The sequence below is a fragment of the Emys orbicularis genome, assembly GCF_028017835.1.
Source record: "Emys orbicularis isolate rEmyOrb1 chromosome 12 unlocalized genomic scaffold, rEmyOrb1.hap1 SUPER_12_unloc_1, whole genome shotgun sequence".
Taxonomy (NCBI): domain Eukaryota; kingdom Metazoa; phylum Chordata; order Testudines; family Emydidae; genus Emys; species Emys orbicularis.
Genome location: NW_027045136.1, coordinates 309,481 through 327,817, shown reverse-complemented (window position 1 = coordinate 327,817; position 18,337 = coordinate 309,481). Strand labels below are relative to the sequence as shown.

General features: G+C 53.6%; 1 protein-coding gene across 2 annotated transcripts in view; it reads right to left on the bottom strand.

Moving 5' to 3' along the window:
- Positions 1-2,327: 2,327 nt before the first annotated feature.
- Positions 2,328-18,337, bottom strand: part of LOC135894801 (myosin-6) — a 35,107-nt gene continuing 19,097 nt past the window's right edge. For both annotated transcript variants that reach the window (XM_065422894.1, XM_065422895.1), the window contains exons 19-39: positions 18,237-18,337; positions 17,824-17,950; positions 16,582-16,710; positions 15,794-16,036; positions 15,238-15,414; positions 14,843-14,988; positions 14,674-14,764; positions 13,630-14,019; positions 12,928-13,054; positions 12,415-12,533; positions 11,887-12,083; positions 10,086-10,269; positions 8,899-9,064; positions 8,630-8,754; positions 5,902-6,210; positions 5,566-5,769; positions 4,937-5,062; positions 4,535-4,810; positions 3,418-3,513; positions 2,729-2,863; positions 2,328-2,348 (exon numbers count right to left, since the gene is read on the bottom strand). The exon at positions 18,237-18,337 is cut by the window's right edge and continues 36 nt beyond it. In XM_065422894.1, coding sequence (XP_065278966.1) covers positions 2,328-2,348; positions 2,729-2,863; positions 3,418-3,513; positions 4,535-4,810; positions 4,937-5,062; positions 5,566-5,769; positions 5,902-6,210; positions 8,630-8,754; positions 8,899-9,064; positions 10,086-10,269; positions 11,887-12,083; positions 12,415-12,533; positions 12,928-13,054; positions 13,630-14,019; positions 14,674-14,764; positions 14,843-14,988; positions 15,238-15,414; positions 15,794-16,036; positions 16,582-16,710; positions 17,824-17,950; positions 18,237-18,337 — 3,489 coding nt within the window. The remainder of the gene's footprint in view (positions 2,349-2,728; positions 2,864-3,417; positions 3,514-4,534; positions 4,811-4,936; positions 5,063-5,565; positions 5,770-5,901; positions 6,211-8,629; positions 8,755-8,898; positions 9,065-10,085; positions 10,270-11,886; positions 12,084-12,414; positions 12,534-12,927; positions 13,055-13,629; positions 14,020-14,673; positions 14,765-14,842; positions 14,989-15,237; positions 15,415-15,793; positions 16,037-16,581; positions 16,711-17,823; positions 17,951-18,236) is intronic.

Here is an 18,337-nt window from a genome sequence, read left to right as displayed (position 1 = left end):
GAGGTGGGAAAGAGGGTGCCCCCACCCCGTCCAGGGAGACTCACCCCCTCCCACTGTGGGGGATGCTCATTAGGGCATCCTCGGATAGGGGGTGCAGAGACTACAGAACCCCCCAAATTGAAAGCATGGTGAACCCCCAAATTAAAAGCCAGCATCCCCCCCAAATTGGCACATTGCAGCCCCAAATTAAAAGCCAGCATCCCCCCCAAATTGGCAGTAAGATGCATGCCCAAGTTAAAAGCCAGGTTTCCCCCATATTGGCAAGTTGCACCCCCACATTAGAAGCCATGTTCTCTGCTTAAATTGGCAGCAAGATGCACCCCCTAAATTCAGCCCTAGATTCACCCTTTGATTGGCAAAATGTGGGTCCAAAATCAGAGGACTCGGGTTCCCCAAAAAGCTGACAGCAGGATTTAACTCCCAAATTGACAGTCAGGTTCACCCCAAAAGAGCAAAGTTCCTCCCCCAAACTGGAATCAGGTTCACCCCAAAATTGGCAGCCAGGTTTGCCCCCAAATACCAACAAAATGTACCCCCAAATTAACAGCAAGGTTCACCCCAAAATAGAATCAGGTTCACCCCAAAATTCACAGCAAGATGCACCCCCAATTTCAGAACCCCCAAACTGACAGAAGGCTGATGCCATCATTTATAGAAGACACCCCCAAATTAGCCCTCACCCCAAAATTTCATAGCAAGGTGACACCCAACATTCATAGGATGATTCACCCCAAATTTCATAGCAGATTCACCCCCAAATTAACAGCCTGGTTCACACTACAGTTATTAAGATGTACCCCAAATTCAGAGCTGGATTCACCCCTACGTTTATAGCAAAGTTTGCTGGGAATTGCACCCTAACATCAGAGCCGTCTTTGCCCCCAAATTTCACAGTAGGTTCACCCCAAATTTATAGCAGGAATCAATGCATAAAACTGGCACAGCGGTCCCAAATTCAGAGCTGGGTTCACCCCAAAACTGACAGCAAGTTTCACCCCAAAATTTGACAGCAAGGTTTCCCCAGAATTACATGGCAGTTGCACCCCAAAATTTCTAACAAGGATCCCCAGGTTTACAGCAATTTGATCCCGCAGCGATCCCCCCAACCTGACACCAAGATTCACCCCAATTCTGTCACAAATTAACAGTCTGTTCACCCACAAATCACAGCAATTTCAACCCCTCTAATTGACAGATTCATCCCCCAAATCAGAGCATGATGCTACCCCATTTTACAGCGATTCACCCCAAATTGGTGGGGTTCACCCCCAAATCACAGCCAGATTCACCCCATCAGCCAGCCCTGAGAACTGACAGAATTCACCCAATGTCACTGTATGTTTCAGCGTCCCCCCAAACTGACAGATTCACCCTAATTTCACAGGAAGATCCCTCCCCCCAAATCACGGCTAGGTTCAGCCCCATTTCATAGCAGGCGAGCACCCCCCTAAATTGAACAAGATTCACCCCCAAATCAGCAGCATTCACCCCAAAATTTCCAAGCGGGGAATCAACCCCAAACTGACTGTGATACCCCCTCTCAAATTCACCCCAAAATTTCACAGCATGCTTCCCCCCAGCTGTAAATAAGAGAGAAGCAGACCTTTCCCCCCCTCCATAGACTCTGGGCCCCTGGGGTTCCCTCTAACCCTCCTCTGGCAGGGGGCAAGGTTACCCTCTTTTTTGAGGGGGCTGTTGGATGGGGGGGTGCATGTCTATACGTCTCTATTGTGGCCTGATGCGCTCCGGGACTGGGAATTGCCAGATCGTTGTCTCTGTATTGACGTCCCCCACCCTGAACCCTGAAATGTATGTGGTGTCCCCCCACCCCGAAAAAGGACTCAGTCGTCCTCCCTCATACAGTAAAATGTGGTCTGGTCCTATATACCTTATATGGGCCCTGTGTGGTTATTGGGAGCTGCAAGCGGCATGTAACATGCCCACTGGCCACCAAGGGGCATCTGAATAGCTGGGCGTGGCCCAGATGCCTGGGTTCTCCAGCAGGGGGCGCCGTGACATTGGTTAGGGAAGGGAGCCTGCAGAGGCCTGGACACCTGTGTTCTCCAGCAGGGGGGGCGGTGACACTTGAGAAGTTGGGAGAAGGGCCCGGACACCTGGGTTCTCCAGTGGGGAGGAGCGCCTGACACTGGGTGAGGGAGGAGCCCTTGGGCTGCAGGAATGGGGCGCTGTGACACTAGGATCAGAAGTTTGCTGTTCCACTTTATTAATGACTCTCTATTAACGTTACGTTATTAAGCCCAGTCTTGGGGGGTCGGGTGGGGAGGGGGTAGGAGGTTCCCAGCCACGATCTGGAAAATTGGGCCCCTTCACTCCTCATCATGGAGCTTCTGGAAGAAAAAGCAGAGAGGAAAGACTGAGAGAGAAGGAAGGAAAGAAAGAAAAAGAGAGTGAGAGAGAGAAAAAAGATGGAATAACAGAGAAAAAATGGAGTGATAAAGACAGATGGAGGGACAGAGAAAGAAAGAAAGGAAGATGGAGTGATAAGGAGTGATAGGGAGAGAGAGACAGAAAGATGAAGTGATAGGGAAAGAAAGGAAGAAAAAGAAAGATGGAATGATAGAGTAAGAAAGAAAAGGAATGAAAAACACCAAGCGATACAAAGGGAAAGGCTGAGCGACATCCTTGGTGTGACAGGGTGGGGGTCAGGGCTGGAGTCTCTGGGTTGGGCCAGCTGGACCGAGCGCCGCCCCCCATCCCTGTCGCTCACCTTCCCCCCAGCGTCGCGGCTCTTGGCCCGCAGCTTGTTGACCTGGGACTCGGCGATGTCGGCTCGCTCCTCCGCCTCGTCCAGCTCGTGCTGCACCTTCCGGAACTTGGCCAGGTTGGTGTTGGCTTGTTCCTCCTGCCGGGGGAGAGAAACCGGGGTGTTACCCTGTGGAACTGCCCGCTACTGGGTCTGCAGCGCAGCCCAGAGTTCAGCATGGCCAGGACCCTGCACCTACCTGGGTACTGCCCTGCAGAGGAGGGGAATGTCCCTGCCTCACTGGGGGCATAGAGAACAAATGGATTGTGTTAACGTGTGGAACTGCCTGCTACTGGATTTGCAGCAGATAAGAGCAGGAATGGGTACTAACAGATTAGACCCATCCATTCTCTCATCCGTCAACCTGTCCATCCATCTCCCTCCCCACTCAACTATCCACCCATTCATCCCTCCCTCCCCTGCACCTGCCTGGCTTCTGCCCCAGTGGGAGTTGACACAGAGAACAACCCCCTCCCCCCAAAAAAATTAATATGTTTGCCTGAGGAACTTCCCACCACTGGATACTCAGTGAACACAAGCAGGCCCTGGTTTAGAGGGGGGAGGCAGGATTGGCTGGGATGAATGGCCAATGAGGGGAGAGGGAGCCTGGACAGACTGGGCCAAGGGGCTGAGCTGGAAGGTCGGATACTCACCGCCTCTTCCGCCTGCCTCTTGTAGGCTTTGACCTTCATCTGGAGTTTGTCCACCAGGTCCTGGAGTCTCATCAGGTTTTTCTTATCCTCCTCGGTCTGAGGACAGAGGGGGAGAGAGAGAGACGGGGACGGTGGAGGAAGCATTAGGATAACAGCATCCCTGTCACCCCTGACCTCTCTGGCCGTGGAGTATCCAATGCCATCTGGAAACCATCTAGGCTCCAATCTCCAGACCCCATCTAGAATGGAAAGGCCATCTAGAAAATGGTCCTTTTCTCTAATTCTAGAATGGGCTTTAGATCAGATGGGGGACTTATGCAGAGCCGGACGTCAGGGGGGAAGGGTTAATGTGGGGAGGGTCTAGAGTCTGATTCTAGAAGGGAAGGGTGGGTGGTCAGGCAGTAGGTCCTGGCTCTAGATCAGAGGGGGCCAGGGAATCAGGCCTTTTAGTTCAAGTTTAAGAGCAAGAAGGCCTAGAGAATGACTCCAGACTCAAACTTGTCTTCCCAGGGGGAAAGCGCCTGAGAACGAAAGATGCAGTGGGAACTTATTTTTTGATTCTAGAAGCAAGATGGGTTCTAAAGTTCTGTTCTAGACCCAGAAGGCCCAGACTTGGGCTGTTCTTCACACACAGACCTTTCCCCCCGCCACATGGGCAAGTCCCTTCAGAATAAAAGAGACCCACTGGGGACATGGCAGCAGGTGGGTGCTGATATTTGGTTCTAGAACCACCACAGCATTCTAGAATTCTATTCTAGAACAGGGTGCTTGGCTTGTTCTAGGCAGTGTCATCCATCTCCACGGAAAAGCCTCTTTCAGAATGGAAGGACCCACTCTGAGTACAGTGTCTTTGGCTCTGGAACCGAGACGGCGTTGTAGACTACTCGCTCCAGAACAGGAGCAAAGGAATGCTCTTTGCTGCTGTCCTCCCTTCCCCCAGGAAGACTGAAGAGCACTGCAGGGGTCCTGCCCCTCAATGCTGGAACTAGGAGCAATGATCTAGAAGCAGGAGAATACCACCTGGAGTATATGTTCTAGATCAGGAGAAAACTGCCTGGAGTAGGGCTTCTGGAGAAGGGCTTTTTCTAGATGCACATAACCCCCAGCCCCCAGGTACCTGGTAGGTGAGCTCCTTGATGCGGCGCTCACACTTCCTCATGCCCTTGATGCTCTCCACGTTGCGCTTCTGCTCCAACTCCAGCTCGTTCTCGAGCTCCCGGACACGCGCCTCCAGCTTCTGCAGCTGCTTCTTGCCGCCCTTGAGGGCCAGCTGCTCGGCCTCATCCAGCCGCAGCTGCAGGTCCTTGATGGTCTGCTCCATGTTCTTCTTCATCCGCTCCAGGTGGGCGCTGGTGTCCTGCTCCTTCTTCAGCTCCTCCGCCATCATCGCCGCCTGCCGGCCAGAAAGAAGAGTCATTCCCTGCCCCCCTGAGCCAGCCAGTACCCCCACCCTGGGACTAGATCGGAGCTGGTGCCCCCTAGAGGGGAAAGACCTCGTGTCCCATTCCCTCACACTCACGTCAGTGATGGCTTTCTTGGCCTTCTCCTCGGCATTCCTGCACTCTTGCACGGCCTCCTCCACCTCTGTCTGCAGCTGGGACAGATCCACCTCCATCTTCTTCTTCTGGTTGATCAGGCTGGTGTTCTAGAGGAACACAAGGGGGGGTCAGGATGACCAAGAAACAAGGTGTCATCCAGTTATCAAGATCTCTGTCCCCTGTTCTAGGTCTTCTTTCTGGAAGAGCACCTGGAATCCACCTGGAACCAGGATCCAGAGCTGCATGGGAACGGGGGGGGGGGCCCTTACAGGGACACTGAACTGTGTTCTAGATCATGATGGAGCTCCAAGCACAGACACACCAATGTTCTAGGCAGCTATTCTAGAGTGAGTGGATTTTTGTGCTGGAGAAATGAGCTGGGTGCTGGCAGTATAGATCATCATCCTGGAGAACCACAGACCCACCATCCATGCTCCCGGGCAGACAGAATTCTAGATGTGGCTGCTCTGGAGCATGACATTCTAGGTCACGCCTGCTGCAGTGAATGAGTGCTCTAGATGACAGATCTCTGCAGGGCGTCCCAAGGACAGGAGATTGGGGGAAAGGGAGCTCCAAGATGGGGGAGTCAGGGGGTCCCCATCTCTCTCACCTGGGTGTGGAGCAACTGGACTCTCTCGCTGGCTTCTATCAGCTCCTGCTCGGCCAGTTTCCGGGCACGCTCCGTCTGCTCCACCACGGCCCGCAGCTCCTCCAGCTCGGCCTGCAGCAGGGAGTTCCGCCGCTCCACAATGGCAATGTTCTCCTTTAGGTCCTCGTTGGCCCGGATAAAGTCATCCAGCTGCAGCTGGGAGTCCTGTGGGCACAAACATGTAGGGCTACAGGAGACCGCCCCCACCAGCCAGCATATCCCCTGCCCTGGGGCCAGGTGGGAGCTTCCCCGCCGAGGGAAAAGGCCCCATTCTCTTCCCCCTGGAGGCCCTGTTACCTTGAGCTGGGTCTGAGCGGCCTTGAGGTGGCTCTGAGCCTCGGCCGCCATGCGGTTGGCGTGGCTCAGCTGGATCTCCATCTCGTTGAGGTCGCCCTCCATCTTCTTCTTGACTCTCAGCGCCTCGTTGCGGCTGCGGGTCTCGGCGTCCAGCGAGGTCTGCAGCGAATCCACCACCCGCAGGTGGTTGCGCTTGGCCTGCTCCATCTCCTCGTCCTTCTCCGCCAGCTTCCGCTCGAAATCCGCCTTGAACTGGTTAAACTCCAGCTGCGCCCGCAGGATCTTCCCCTCCTCGTGCTCCAGAGAGGCCTGGGGGGTGGGGGGGGGGGGGAGGGAGGATGAATGAGTTAGAGAAAAGAGAGAGAGAGAGAGATTAAGACATAAGGGAAGGAAGAGAATTTAATGGAGATGAAAGAAAATGTAGAAATGAAAGAAAGAAACAGACGTAGAAGTGAAAAAAGGAAGAATGCAGAAGAGAGAAAGAAAGGACAAAATGGAGACAAAGATGTAAAAAGGAAACGGAAAGAATGAAACGAGACATGGAAAGGAATGAATTAATACATGAAAGGAAGAAAGAATCAGTGAATGAAAGCAGGAATGAAACAACGAGGGAAAGAATGAGTGAAAAATGAGGTAGGGAAAGAAAAAATGAACCAACCAATGAAAAGAGGAATAAATGAAGGTGTGATGGGGTGCATTTGCCTCGCACTGGTACTGCAAATGTGAACTCTCTGGGCCCAGGAGGCCACGCCCCCTCGGCCCTGCTGGGCATGCTCCAGCTGGAGACTAGGTATAAAAGGGAGCAGCTCGGCTCATTCAGGGCTGACCGCGGAAGGGGGAGGTTGCACACTGCAGGCTCCAGCCAGAGTCGCCGAGACCCGGGAGGATGCCCAAGAAGTGACGGAGCTGCTGAGAGCCGCAGAGACCGAGGAGCCCCGAGACGCCAGGACCACCGCCCCAGGGACAGGGCAGGAAGTAGCTCAGGGGGACTAGTCATTGTGCTGAGTGGTGTGAGCGTGTTTTGGGCAGATCCCCCGCTGACCCAGTGGAGAGCGCCCTTGCCACTGCCAGGACCCTGAGCTGGGAATCGGTGGAGCAGGGAGGGTCCGGGTCCCCCTACCCGGCCACCACGCACCTCTAGGTGGCAGCCCACTTCCCTGACCGGCCGCTAGGCCACACAGCTCTGCCGAACAGGGCAGCACTACTGACTCTGCTGCTAGGCCACACAGCGCTGAGAGAGAGCAGCCATGTTGACTTTTACCCCTAAGTCCCACTATCCCAAACAAGGGTGTGACAAAGATGGGGATTATTGTAGTGTTTTACATGAATAGCGTGTGCGTGCCTCAGTTTCCCTGTGTGCTGCATGTTTAACAAGGTGGTGGGAGAGGGGTTGTTGTTGCAGAGGACCAGGTGTGACCTCACCTGGCAGCCGGGACCCCCGGACAACGGCCTGGAGATGGGGATCCCTAACAACTGGTGACCTGGAGACTAAGAGGCTCACCCCAGCTTGGCAGTCAGCTGGTTCTGGCCAGTGGGAGGACAAAGGGCTGAGGAGAGAGGACCCCGGTGACCTGACCAACCAATTCCAGCCAGAGGGGAACAAAGGACGGAAGAGAGAGGGCCCCAGCGACCTGTTTACCTGGGCCGGAAGACAAAGGACAGGGGAGGAGCTGTTGGGGCTGGTGATATATGATGCCTCGGCAGGAAGGAGGGGGTCTCTGGGCTGGGGAGAGAGAGCAGCCAGAGCCCCCCTGGATGCAGGGGAGAACTAGATGTGCTGAGGGTTGCTAGGCCCGAGGGCCCGGAGAGTTTCCTGTGCTGGGTTCAGACATTCGCTAAACCCCCCTGTTTTACGCCGGCTGAGAGTCGCTCCGGTCTAGCAATCAGGATTGCATTATTCCCTCTGGGCGTGGAGGCCCCGGGGGCCAGAGCGAGTGGACTCCCTGAGGGGGCCCAGGCGGGCGACAGGCGTGCTAAGGCTCAGAGAGGTGCGGTTCCAGGAGGCGGAGGGGCCGACAGCTTAACCCCCGAGAGAGAGTGGGCCCCCGAGAAGGGCTGTGGCTCTGAAGGGGGTTCCCCCCAGGGACCGCACGGGGCCAAGAGAGCACAAGTCCTGTGAGGCCGTGACAAAGGGGTGATCGTATGGACTCAGCCATGGGGAGATAATGACCCTCACCCATCCCAAGAGGGGATGGGGTGCGCTTGCCCACGACAGAAGGAATACAAGAAAAAAGAGGACAGAGAAAGAAAGAATGAGCCACTGAAGATGGAGAATGATGACCTGGAAGAGCAGACAGACAGACCAACTGAGCCGGCGCTGGGGGGGTTCCTGGCTGACCCCCACGCGGCTCTGGGAAGGGGTTCCCGGCTGACGGCGCTGGGGGGGGGTGTTCCCGGCTGACCCCCACGCGGCTCTGGGAAGGGGTGCTCGGCTGATGGCGCTGGGGGGGGGTTCCTGGCTGACCCCCACGCGGCTCTGGGAAGGGGTTCCCGGCTGACGGCGCTGGGGGGGGGGGTTCCCGGCTGACCCACACGCGGCTCTGGGAAGGGGTTCCCGGCTGACCCCCACGCGGCTCTGGGAAGGGGTGCTCGGCTGACGGCGCTGGGGGGGTTCCCGGCTGACCCCCACGCGGCTCTGGGAAGGGGTGCTCGGCTGACGGCGCTGGGGGGTGGTTCCCGGCTGACCCCCACGCGGCTCTGGGAAGGGGTGCTCGGCTGTGCCCCTCACCTCAGCCTCCTCCAGCGCCGCCTGCAGCTCCATCTTCTCGGCCTCCAGCTGCTTCCGCACCTTCTCCAGCTCATGCAGGTTCTTGCCTCCCTCACCCAGCTGCTCCGTCAGGTCCAAGATCTCCTCTGCGGGGGGAGAGAGACCGCGCTAAGCCGGAGGCGGGTCATGGCTAGGGTGGGAGATTGTCCTACCCCAGCGTGGGGCCAGAGGGCGCTGTGCTGCAGGGAGCGGGGGCAGGGGGTGCCGGGGAGTGGGCTGGGGAGTCTCACCCTGTAGGTTCTTGTTCTCCCTCTTGAAGGTCTCCAGATGCTCCAGCGACTCCTCGTAGGCGTTCTTCAGCTTGAAGAGCTCGGTGCTGAGTGACCGCGCCTCCTTCTGCGACGACTCCAGCTCCGTCTGCGACTCCTCGAACTTCTGCTTCCACTCGGACAGGATCTGGGGGGTGGGGTGGGGGGTGAGAGAGTCACCCCAATGGATGAGCCCTCTCCTCCCCCAAGATCTCTTTCCCCTTCTCTCTCTCCTCCTCCTCCCTGTCTTTGTTCACTGCCCCCTTCTCTCTCTCTCTCTGTGGCTCGGAAGGATTGGCTTTTTATCGGTCAGCGTCGGGAGCTTTGATTTCGCCGCAGACGCACCCACTCATGAAAAAATATTTCCATCGATAACAATCAAAATTTGCAGACAGGCAAAGTAAGAAAAACCCGGCTTTGGAAATTATTTCAGGCTACTGACTTTGTCTGATTTGCCACATGACGTTGCCAGTGTGTGTTTTAATGGTCAGAAAGCTCTAAATTTTGGTATTGCAAGACGTTTGTTGCCGTTAGATAATGACAGTCACCCGACTTTTCCACCCGGCCCCAATTGTCTGACCTCGCCAGGATTTCCAGCAACATTTAAATCAATTCAAAATAAAAAAAACATTAAAACCCCATAATTTTGTGGCCACTGCGAAAATTTAAATTGACTAAAAAAAGCTTAACAATAAACAGCAACATTATCTGTTGAAATTATACGAAAATAAAAATAGAAATCTGCCAAACCTAGTTCTTTCTTTCTTTCTTTCTTTCTTTTGCTTTAATCTTAATTCCTATTTGTGCTATTTCCTGCATTCTTTCATAAACCTTTTTTTCCCTTTCTGTCATTGCTGTATTTATTTCTTCCTTGACTCTATTTCATTCATTTATTGGCTCAATTTTATTCTCTTTCTTTGCTTTATTTCATTATTTCCTTCCTTCATTCCTTTGTTGTTTCTTTGCCCTATTTCTTTCCTTCATTGTGCCCTCGGCTTGCTTTTTCTCCTTGGCTCAATTTCATTCTTTTCTTCCTTTGTTCCTTGACTCATTGCATTCGTTCTTTCTTTGCTCTATGGTATTCCTTCTTTCCTTTTTTCTATTTAAATCATTCCTTCCTTCCTTCCTTCCTTCCTCTTGTATTCTCTCTCTCTCTCCCCCAGCCCCACCTTGTCAAAGTTTCTCTGCTTCTTGTCCAGGGCGGCTGCGGCGGCGTTTGACCGCTCCACGTCCACCATCAGGTCCTCGATCTCATTCTGCAGCCGGTGCTTGGTCTTCTCCAGTGACGAGCACTTGGCGTTCACGGCCTCCACAGCCTCCTCCGCCTCCTGCAGCCGCTGCGCCAACTTCTTCCTGCCACCGGAGGGTGACAGACACCATCGGTCACCAGGGAGGGGCCTAACCCCTTTCCCTCTCCTCTGGGCTTGGAGTTACAGGGGGTTCCCAGCAGAAAATCCCTGAGACACTGGCCCAGTGCATTGGATCCTTACACTCTAGACCATTCTAGACAAAAACCAACTCTGGTCTCCTGTCTAAGGCTCTAGACCATCCCAGCATGGAGCACTCCCATCTCTCATCTGTTCACACCTTTCTAGACTCACTTTGGAGCAGGGCAGCTAGAATTTTCTCTGAGGTTCAAGATCAGAGGCCAAGCCATCCCACATGGCTCCAATTGAGCGTGAATTGGTAGGGCTGCAGGCTTGGCCTGTACCTCCCTCCCTGAGGTTCTAAAGGAAGATCTAGACCATTCTAGACCTTCCCCAGGGTGGATCTGCCGAACCTCCTCTTTAAGATTCTAGGGCAAATGAGAGCCTGCTGGGGGCAGATGAAAGAGTCCATGAGGTTTGGCCTGGATCCCAGCACTGGTTCTCTAGATGGCCGTGTAGAATGCTCTAGACCAGGGGTAGGCAACCTATGGCACCTCTGCCGAAGGCGGCACGCGAGCTGATTTTCAGTGGCACTCACGCTGCCCGGGTCCTGGCCACTGGTCCGGGGGGCTCTGCATTTTAATTGAATTTTAAATGAAGCTTCTTAAACATTTTAAAAACCTTATTTACTTTACATACAACAATAGTTTAGTTATATATTAAAGACTTATAGAAAGAGACCTTCTAAAAACGTTAAAATGTATTACTAGCACGTGAAACCTTAAATTAGCGTGAATAAATGAAGACTCGGCGCACCACTTCTGAAAGGTTGCCGACCCCTGCTCTAGACCAAAGCTCCAAGGGCCCATCATTACGTGCAGATCAGGGAGCCTACAAGGGTCGGGCCTGGACCTTGTATCTGATGTTCTAGACTGTTCTAGGACTGATTTCCAGAAGAGCCACACAGATTCAACCTGTTATTCTAGAACAAATCTCCCAGCTTAAAACTTCCTGAGCACAGGTGAAAGAAGCAGTGAGGTTTCTCTGATATTCTCTGACATTCCAGAGGATTGGTCTATACTGATTTAGAATGAACTCTAAGTTCCATAGGGTAGTCTGGCTAACTTTTCAAGAAGGGCTACCTACCTTAGTGCTGGTACCGTGGGTGGAGGACACGTGGGGGTGGGGGTCTCTCCTCCAACCAACAAGCTTTTTGCTCGTCTTATATGCCGCAAGTGAAAATATAACCCGAGCCAAAAGCTTCCCTGTTAGAGGAAGCACCTGAGAACCCCGTTGTCCTGGGCCGAGCGGGGGGCGCTCACCAGGAAAAAGGGGCGGGAGAGATGGAGAGCGAGAGATGAGGACAGAAATAAGGGAGAGGGGGAAGAAAGGATGTAAGAATGACGGGGGAAGGAAAGAGAAAGAAGGTTACAAAAGAAGGAATGAAAAAACCCAAAGAATGAAAAGAAGCAAGAACACAAGGAGAAAAGCCGGTAAGAAGAAGGCACACAAGCCGAGAGGCTGGGAAAAGGAACGGGAGCATGACTGACCCTGGAGCATTCCCCCTCCTCCCCCACCCACCACGGCTCCGCCCGCCACTCACTTGGCCTCCTCCAGCTCCTCCGTCCGCTGGATGGCATCCGTCTCGTACTTGGTTCTCCACTGCGCCACCTCGGAGTTGGCCTTGGAGAGCAAGCGCTGCAGCTCGGCTTTCGCCTCCATCTCCTCCTCGTACTGCTCCCGCAGCAGGTCGCAGTCATGCCGGGCTGACTGCAGCGCGTGAGCCAGGGCGTTCTTCGTCTGGGGTGGGGGACAAAGAGCTCTGCCGGTGCCCCTCACTCCCGACCCGCAGCCCCCTGCTAGCCCAGCCCTGCCCCCCGCAGCTCTGCCGGTGCCCCTCACTCCCGACCCACAGCCCCTGCCCGTCCAGCCTTGCCCCCCCCCAGCTCTGCCAGTGCCCCTCACTCCCAACCCGCAGCCCCCTGCTAGCCCAGCCCTGACCCCCCCCCCAGCCCTGCTGGTGCCCATCACAGCCGACCCGTAGCCCCGGCTAGCCCAGCTCTGGGCTCTTCCCCACCAGCTCTACCAGTGCTCCTCACTCTTGACATGCAGACCCCTGCTATCATATCACCTTGGTTTCCTCCTCCAGCTGTCTTTTTAAGTCCTCCATCTGCTGGGTGTAGGACTGTTTGCCCCGGGTCAGCTGGGAGATCAGGGCCTCCTTCTCCTCTAGCTGGCGGGACAGTTCACCTGCATGGGGTAGGGCAAAGGTTGGGTCAAGCTTACAGTGATAATCAGGGTTACTGGGTTAGGGTCGAGGTATAATCAGGGTTAGTGGGTTAGGGTCAGGGGTATAATCAGGGTTACTGGGTTAGGGTCGGGGGTACAATCAGGGTTAGTGGGTTAGGGTCGGGGTACAATCAGGGTTAGTGGGTTAGGGTCAGGGTATAATCAGGGTTAGGGGGTTAGGGTCGGGGTACAATCAGGGTTACTGGGTTACGATGGTGGCTGGGTTTAGGACGAGTAGTTAAAGCTGGTGCTAGACCTAGGTAACAGTTGGGGTAGGGCTCAGATTGGGGTTAGAGTTAAGATGAACATTAGGACGGGGGGCAGAGCCCCTATGCGGTTGAGGGAGGGGCCTCACCATTCTCTGTCTGCAGTTTGGCTCTCTGGGTGCTGGTGTCATTCAGTGCTCGCTGTGTCTCCTCCAGTTTGGCCCGGTGCTCGGCCGTCTGGTCCTCTAGCGTGCGGGAGAGCTTCTCCAGGCTGACCTGGGCGGGGAGGGGGAGACGTGGGGGAATGAATGAACAAAGAATGGACCAACCCTCTCCCCCCCCCCCCAAAGAGCAACCGAAAAAGAAAATGAAGCGAGTAAGGAATGCATGAAAGAACTAAAGAAAAAAGAAAGAGAAAAAAACAAAAGAAGTAAAGAAAGAAATGAAAGAAGGAAAAAAAGTGAAAGGAAAAAACCCAAAGGAATTAAAGAATGAGGGAAATGGAACAAAGGAATAGAAGAAAGGAAGGAGAAAATGCAAGAATGAAGAAACAATAGTTGAAATGAAAAATAACAAAAGAGTGACAGAAAGAAAGAAAAAAGAAGAAAGGAATGAAACAACAAAAGAATGAAAAAGAAGGTGAAATGAATGAAAGAAAAAGAACCGAAGAACAAAAGAAAAAAGAAAAAGAAAAATGAACTAAAGACAGAAATGAAACCAAATCAAATAAAAAATTCAACAAATGAGAAAACGAAAGGAAAGAAGGAAAGCAAGGAAGAAAAAATGCTCCAAGCCTGGCCTTTTCCACCAGCCCTGGCCCCTCCCCCTCCATCGGCCTGCCCCCGGGGCACCTTGGCTTTGAGCAGCTGCTCCAAGTTGGAGCTGATGTCATCCAGCTCCAACTTGAGCTCGCTTTTCTCCTTCTCCAGCTTCTGCTTGACGCGCTGCAGGTTGTCGATCTGCTCGCCCAGCTCGGCCACCGAGTCGGCGTGTTTCTTGCGCAGGGTGGCGGCCGTGGCCTCGTGCTGCAGCGTGGCCTCCTCCAGGTCCCGCCGCATCTTCTGGAACTCCGCCTCCCGCTTCTTGTTCATCTCGATCTGCACCGAGGTGGCGCCGCCCGCCTCCTCCAGCCGCTCGCTGATCTCCTCCAGCTCCCGCGACAGGTCCGAGCGCAGCTTCTCCACTTTGGCCCGGGCCGTGCGCTCTGCCTCCAGCTCCTCCTCCAGCTCCTCGATGCGCGCCTGCAGCCGGAGAGAGACCCACGGGCTTAGATAGGCCTAGAACATCTCACATGCTAGAGTAGGCAGGAACATGTGGGTATGGGTGTAAAGTTATACAATGTCCTAATCCGCATCTAGAACACCATGGTCTAGATCAGATTAAAAATCTGGCTTCTAGAAACAGAAGGACACAGGGTTCCTGTTCAATCTAGAGAGAGCAAAATAAAATGGTTTCCTCAGATCAATCTTGAATTCCTAGTGTTCTAGACCAGAAAGGGGAATCTGGGTTCCAAAGCATAGGGAGCATGAACCTAGAATTGGAGTTCTATAGCTAGTTCTAGAGTGATGTCAAAAGTACCCCATGCAGGCAGAGACCCTCTGGTTCTAGAGTGGAATAGAGGAAAATGATAGAAACAAGACACACTATTTTGTTTTAGAGATGCACAAACACGAGGTTCCAGAAGGTATATTTCCTTTCGGCTCTGGACTGGTGCTAAGATGGCCATCTAGAACCCAAGCACTCACTTATGCTAGAGCGGCACCAAAAGGGACAGTCTCTTGTCCGGGTATTGAGGTAGTCTCCTAGAACAAAAATGATGCAGCTCATTCCAGAGCAGCGTCTCTAGTTCTGGAAGGGAAGTGAGGGGCGTTCTAGAGCAAGAGAAAGGCACCCACCTGCAGCTCCTTCAGCTTCTTCTGGAGCTGCAGGCCCTGGGCTTGCTCATCCTCTATCTTGCTGTTCTGCTGGTTGATGTCAAACTCCTTCCTGCAAAGAGATTTAGAGAGATTAATCCCCCTCTGTGCTCCAGAGCACATTGGATTGTGCAAAGAACAACCCTCTTACTTTTTCAGTTTCTCCTCCAGCTGCTGCTTGTCATTCTCCAGGTCCATGATGTTCTCCTGGGTCAGTTTCAAGTCCCCTTCCAGCTTCCTCTTGGCTCGCTCCAGGTCCATCCGGATCTTCTTCTCCTGCTCCAGGGAGCCCTCCAACTGAGAGAGAAAAAGGTGTGTTACTGGTAAAACTTTCATCTCCCAGGCATTCCCAAACTCAGCCTGGAGGACATTCAACCCAACCCAACCAAGCTTGAGGACACCCAGCCCAAGCATTCGATCCAACCCCTAGCGCTGTGCTGAGACACTGTGGTCAGCACTGACTGTGCATGGAGAGTAACCCCTACTGAGTCCCCCGACCCTGCTCCCTACAGCTAAGTGCCTCCTTCGGGTCCGGGATATACTCACATCATCTGCCTGCTGTTCCAGCTTGACCTTGGCTTTGGTCAGAGTGTTGACCTTGTCCTCCTCCACCTGCAGGTCATCCAGTGCTTGCTGATGAGCTTCCTGCAGAGACTTCTTCTCCTTGGTCAGTTTAGCTATTATCTCATCCAGACTGGCCATCTCTTCTGTCAGGTTCTTCACCTGGTGGAGAAGGAATCTGGGATGTGAGGATTCTGGGATTAACGGGCCTGGACCCAAATGCGATACCTCACTTTTTTCTCAACCCAACTGACCTTGTGCGAACTCAGCCCAACTCAACCAGCCTTGAGGTCACTCAAGCCAACTCGACCCAACCAGCCTGGAGGACAGTCAATCCAACCCAGCTCAACTGTACCAGCTTTGAAAACATTCAACCCAGCCAGTCTGGAGGATACTCTGCCCAGCACAACCAGCCTTGAGGGCATTAAACTCAACTCAACCAACCTTGAGGACATGCAACTCAGCCTCACCCAATCAGTCTTGAGGAGACTCAACCCAACCCAAATAGCCTTGAAGCCACTCATGCCTTCTATGTCTTCACCTTGTTCTCCGTCGCGTGTTTCTCCTTCTCCACCTTGGCCAGGGTCAGCTCCAGGTCGTCAATGTCCTTCTTGAGCTCCGAGCACTCGTCCTCCAGCTTCCTCTTCTTGGCCGTCAGCTCAGCATTCATCTCCTCCTCGTCCTCCAGCCGTTCTGTCTGCTCCTTCACCTTGGCCTCCAGCTGGATCTTGTTCTTGATCAACTGGTCGCAGCGCTCCTCAGCATCATTCAGGTTGTCCTGCTCCTGTGAGTGGAAGTGGAGGATGGGGGAAAGAAAGAAAGAAAGAAAGAAAGAAAGAAAGAAAGAAAGAAAGAAAGAAAGAAAGAAAGAAAGAAAGAAAGAAAGAGAAAATGTAAGGGTCAAGGGAGTGGGGGGGGTGTTGGGCCTCTGATCTTAGAGTTAGGGCTAGGGTCCAGCCATAGGGTCTATGGGGGTCCCATTGCTCATGGCATGGAGGCCAGGGCTGAGAGCTCCCCATTGGACTATGGGGCTTAGACAAGATTTGGTGTGGAGGGTTCCCATTATACAAAGCTGGGGGGACAGGGCTCAGAGCTTCCCATTGGGAGGTGTGGGGCTCAGATCGGGTTGGAGTACCCTGTCATTCACAGATGGGGGAAGGGAAGGACTGAGGGCTCACCCATGGATCGTGGGGCTCAAAGGGGGTTCAGGGTGGGGACCCCCATCATGTACAGTTCAACCAGTCATGAGATCAATTAACCCAACCCAACCCAAAGACATGGGCCCTGGGTCTTGGGGGGATCTGGGGCAGAGGGAACCACATCACTCACAGCCTGCACTTGCAGCTGGAGGTCGTTCTTCTCCTGCAGCAGAGAGACCATCTTCTCCTCCAGCTCCTTCCTCCGGGCCTCCGACTTCTCTAGCGCCTCCTTCAGGCGCCCAAACTCCTCCTTCATGGTCTGCACAGGGGCAGGGGAAGGATTAGACCAAAAGGCCCATATAGGCCAGTATCGCCCCATCCCACCCCTTCTCACTACCCTGGACCAGAGCAATGAGCCCATCTAGCAGTATTTATCTATGAACCCATCCATCTGGCCACACATCTATCCCTCCCTTCCTCTGTAATATCCATCCATCCATCAGTCCGCCCATACATATATCCCTCCATCCCTCCCTCTGCAATATTCGTCCATCCACCCGATCTACAGCTACGTTAAACAGTTACAGTCTTTTCCATCTCCCCTTGAGCAAAATAATTTCCACTGCCAGAGTGAAACCAGAAATGAACCCACCATCCCAGGTGAGCAGCTGTCTGCATTGGGCAGCCTTCAGTTCTTTCTTCTGAGCAGCTACATTTGACCTAAAACTGAATTAATTTCCCCAAATGGTTCCAGTTAACCTAGAACCCAGCCAAGGGTTTAGTGATTTAGAACAAAGTTGTGTCTTGCATTTGGCCTAGGTATCAGCTCCTTTTCCTAGGTAGTTCCAGTTGACCAAAAACCCAGCTTCTGGTTGTCATATGATCTAGAACACATTCCTGAAGCCAATTTCAGCTAACCCAGAACCCAGCTCCTCAACCTGAATAGACCCAATTGAACTAGAATGCAGCTGGAGCTGCATGTGACCTAGAACCCAGTTTATCAAACCAAACAGTTCCAGATGACCTAGAACACCACTAGAGGCTAATTTGACCTAGAACTCAGTCCCTCATCCCAATCAATTCACACTGACCTAGAACACAGCTCCATTTTGGATTTGATTGAGAGCCCCTATCCATAACCAAGCAGTTTCAGTCTATCTAGAACCCACCAGAGGTTGCATTAAAACAAGAACCTGAGTTTGTTGCATTAACCTAGAACCCAACTCTGCAAACGGTTGACCTAGAACTCACCTCCTTTTCCTGACTGACTTGCAGTTGACCTAGAGCCCACCTCTGTCCCTGAGCATTCACAGCTGAGCTAGCCCCCATGCAATTGCCATGGGCCTAGCGCCAATCTCTGTCTCCTGAGCTCTTCCAGATAATCCAGTTCCCCAGGCCCACTGCAGCCCCTGCTCCTACCCTTTGACCTCACCTGCATCTCCTTCTCCGTCTCAGCGCTCTTCAGGAGCGGCTTGATCTTGAAGTAGAGCTTCATCCAGGGCCAGTTCTTCACCCCCATGAAGGCCCGGATGTTCCACTGTATAACCAGCAGGGCGTCCCTGCATGGCAGCAGAAAGAACCACTGAGGGTGACCCGGGCCCTGACGGGCATCCTCAAAGCTCACAGCTTGGCAATTGGGAGGCAGAGAGGTTAAGCCCTGCGCTGGAACCCAACCAACTTGTTCCCCCCAATGGCCGTGCTGATTTTGCTGCTCTGCGAGGGTCCCAGATGGGTGAGTGTGTGGGGCTCGGACCCATCCAGTTGAGTTCTCCACGGGGTCTCCCAAGGAAGCCCCCTGCCCAGCTCCACTCAAACCGGCACAGGAGGGGCCGTGACCCCTCTCACCTGCGCTCTAAGATCTTCTTGAACTCAATGCGCATGAGCTGCCCCCGCGATTGGGCCTGGATGCGGGTGATGATCCGGGAGAGGCGCTCGTCTCGCATCTC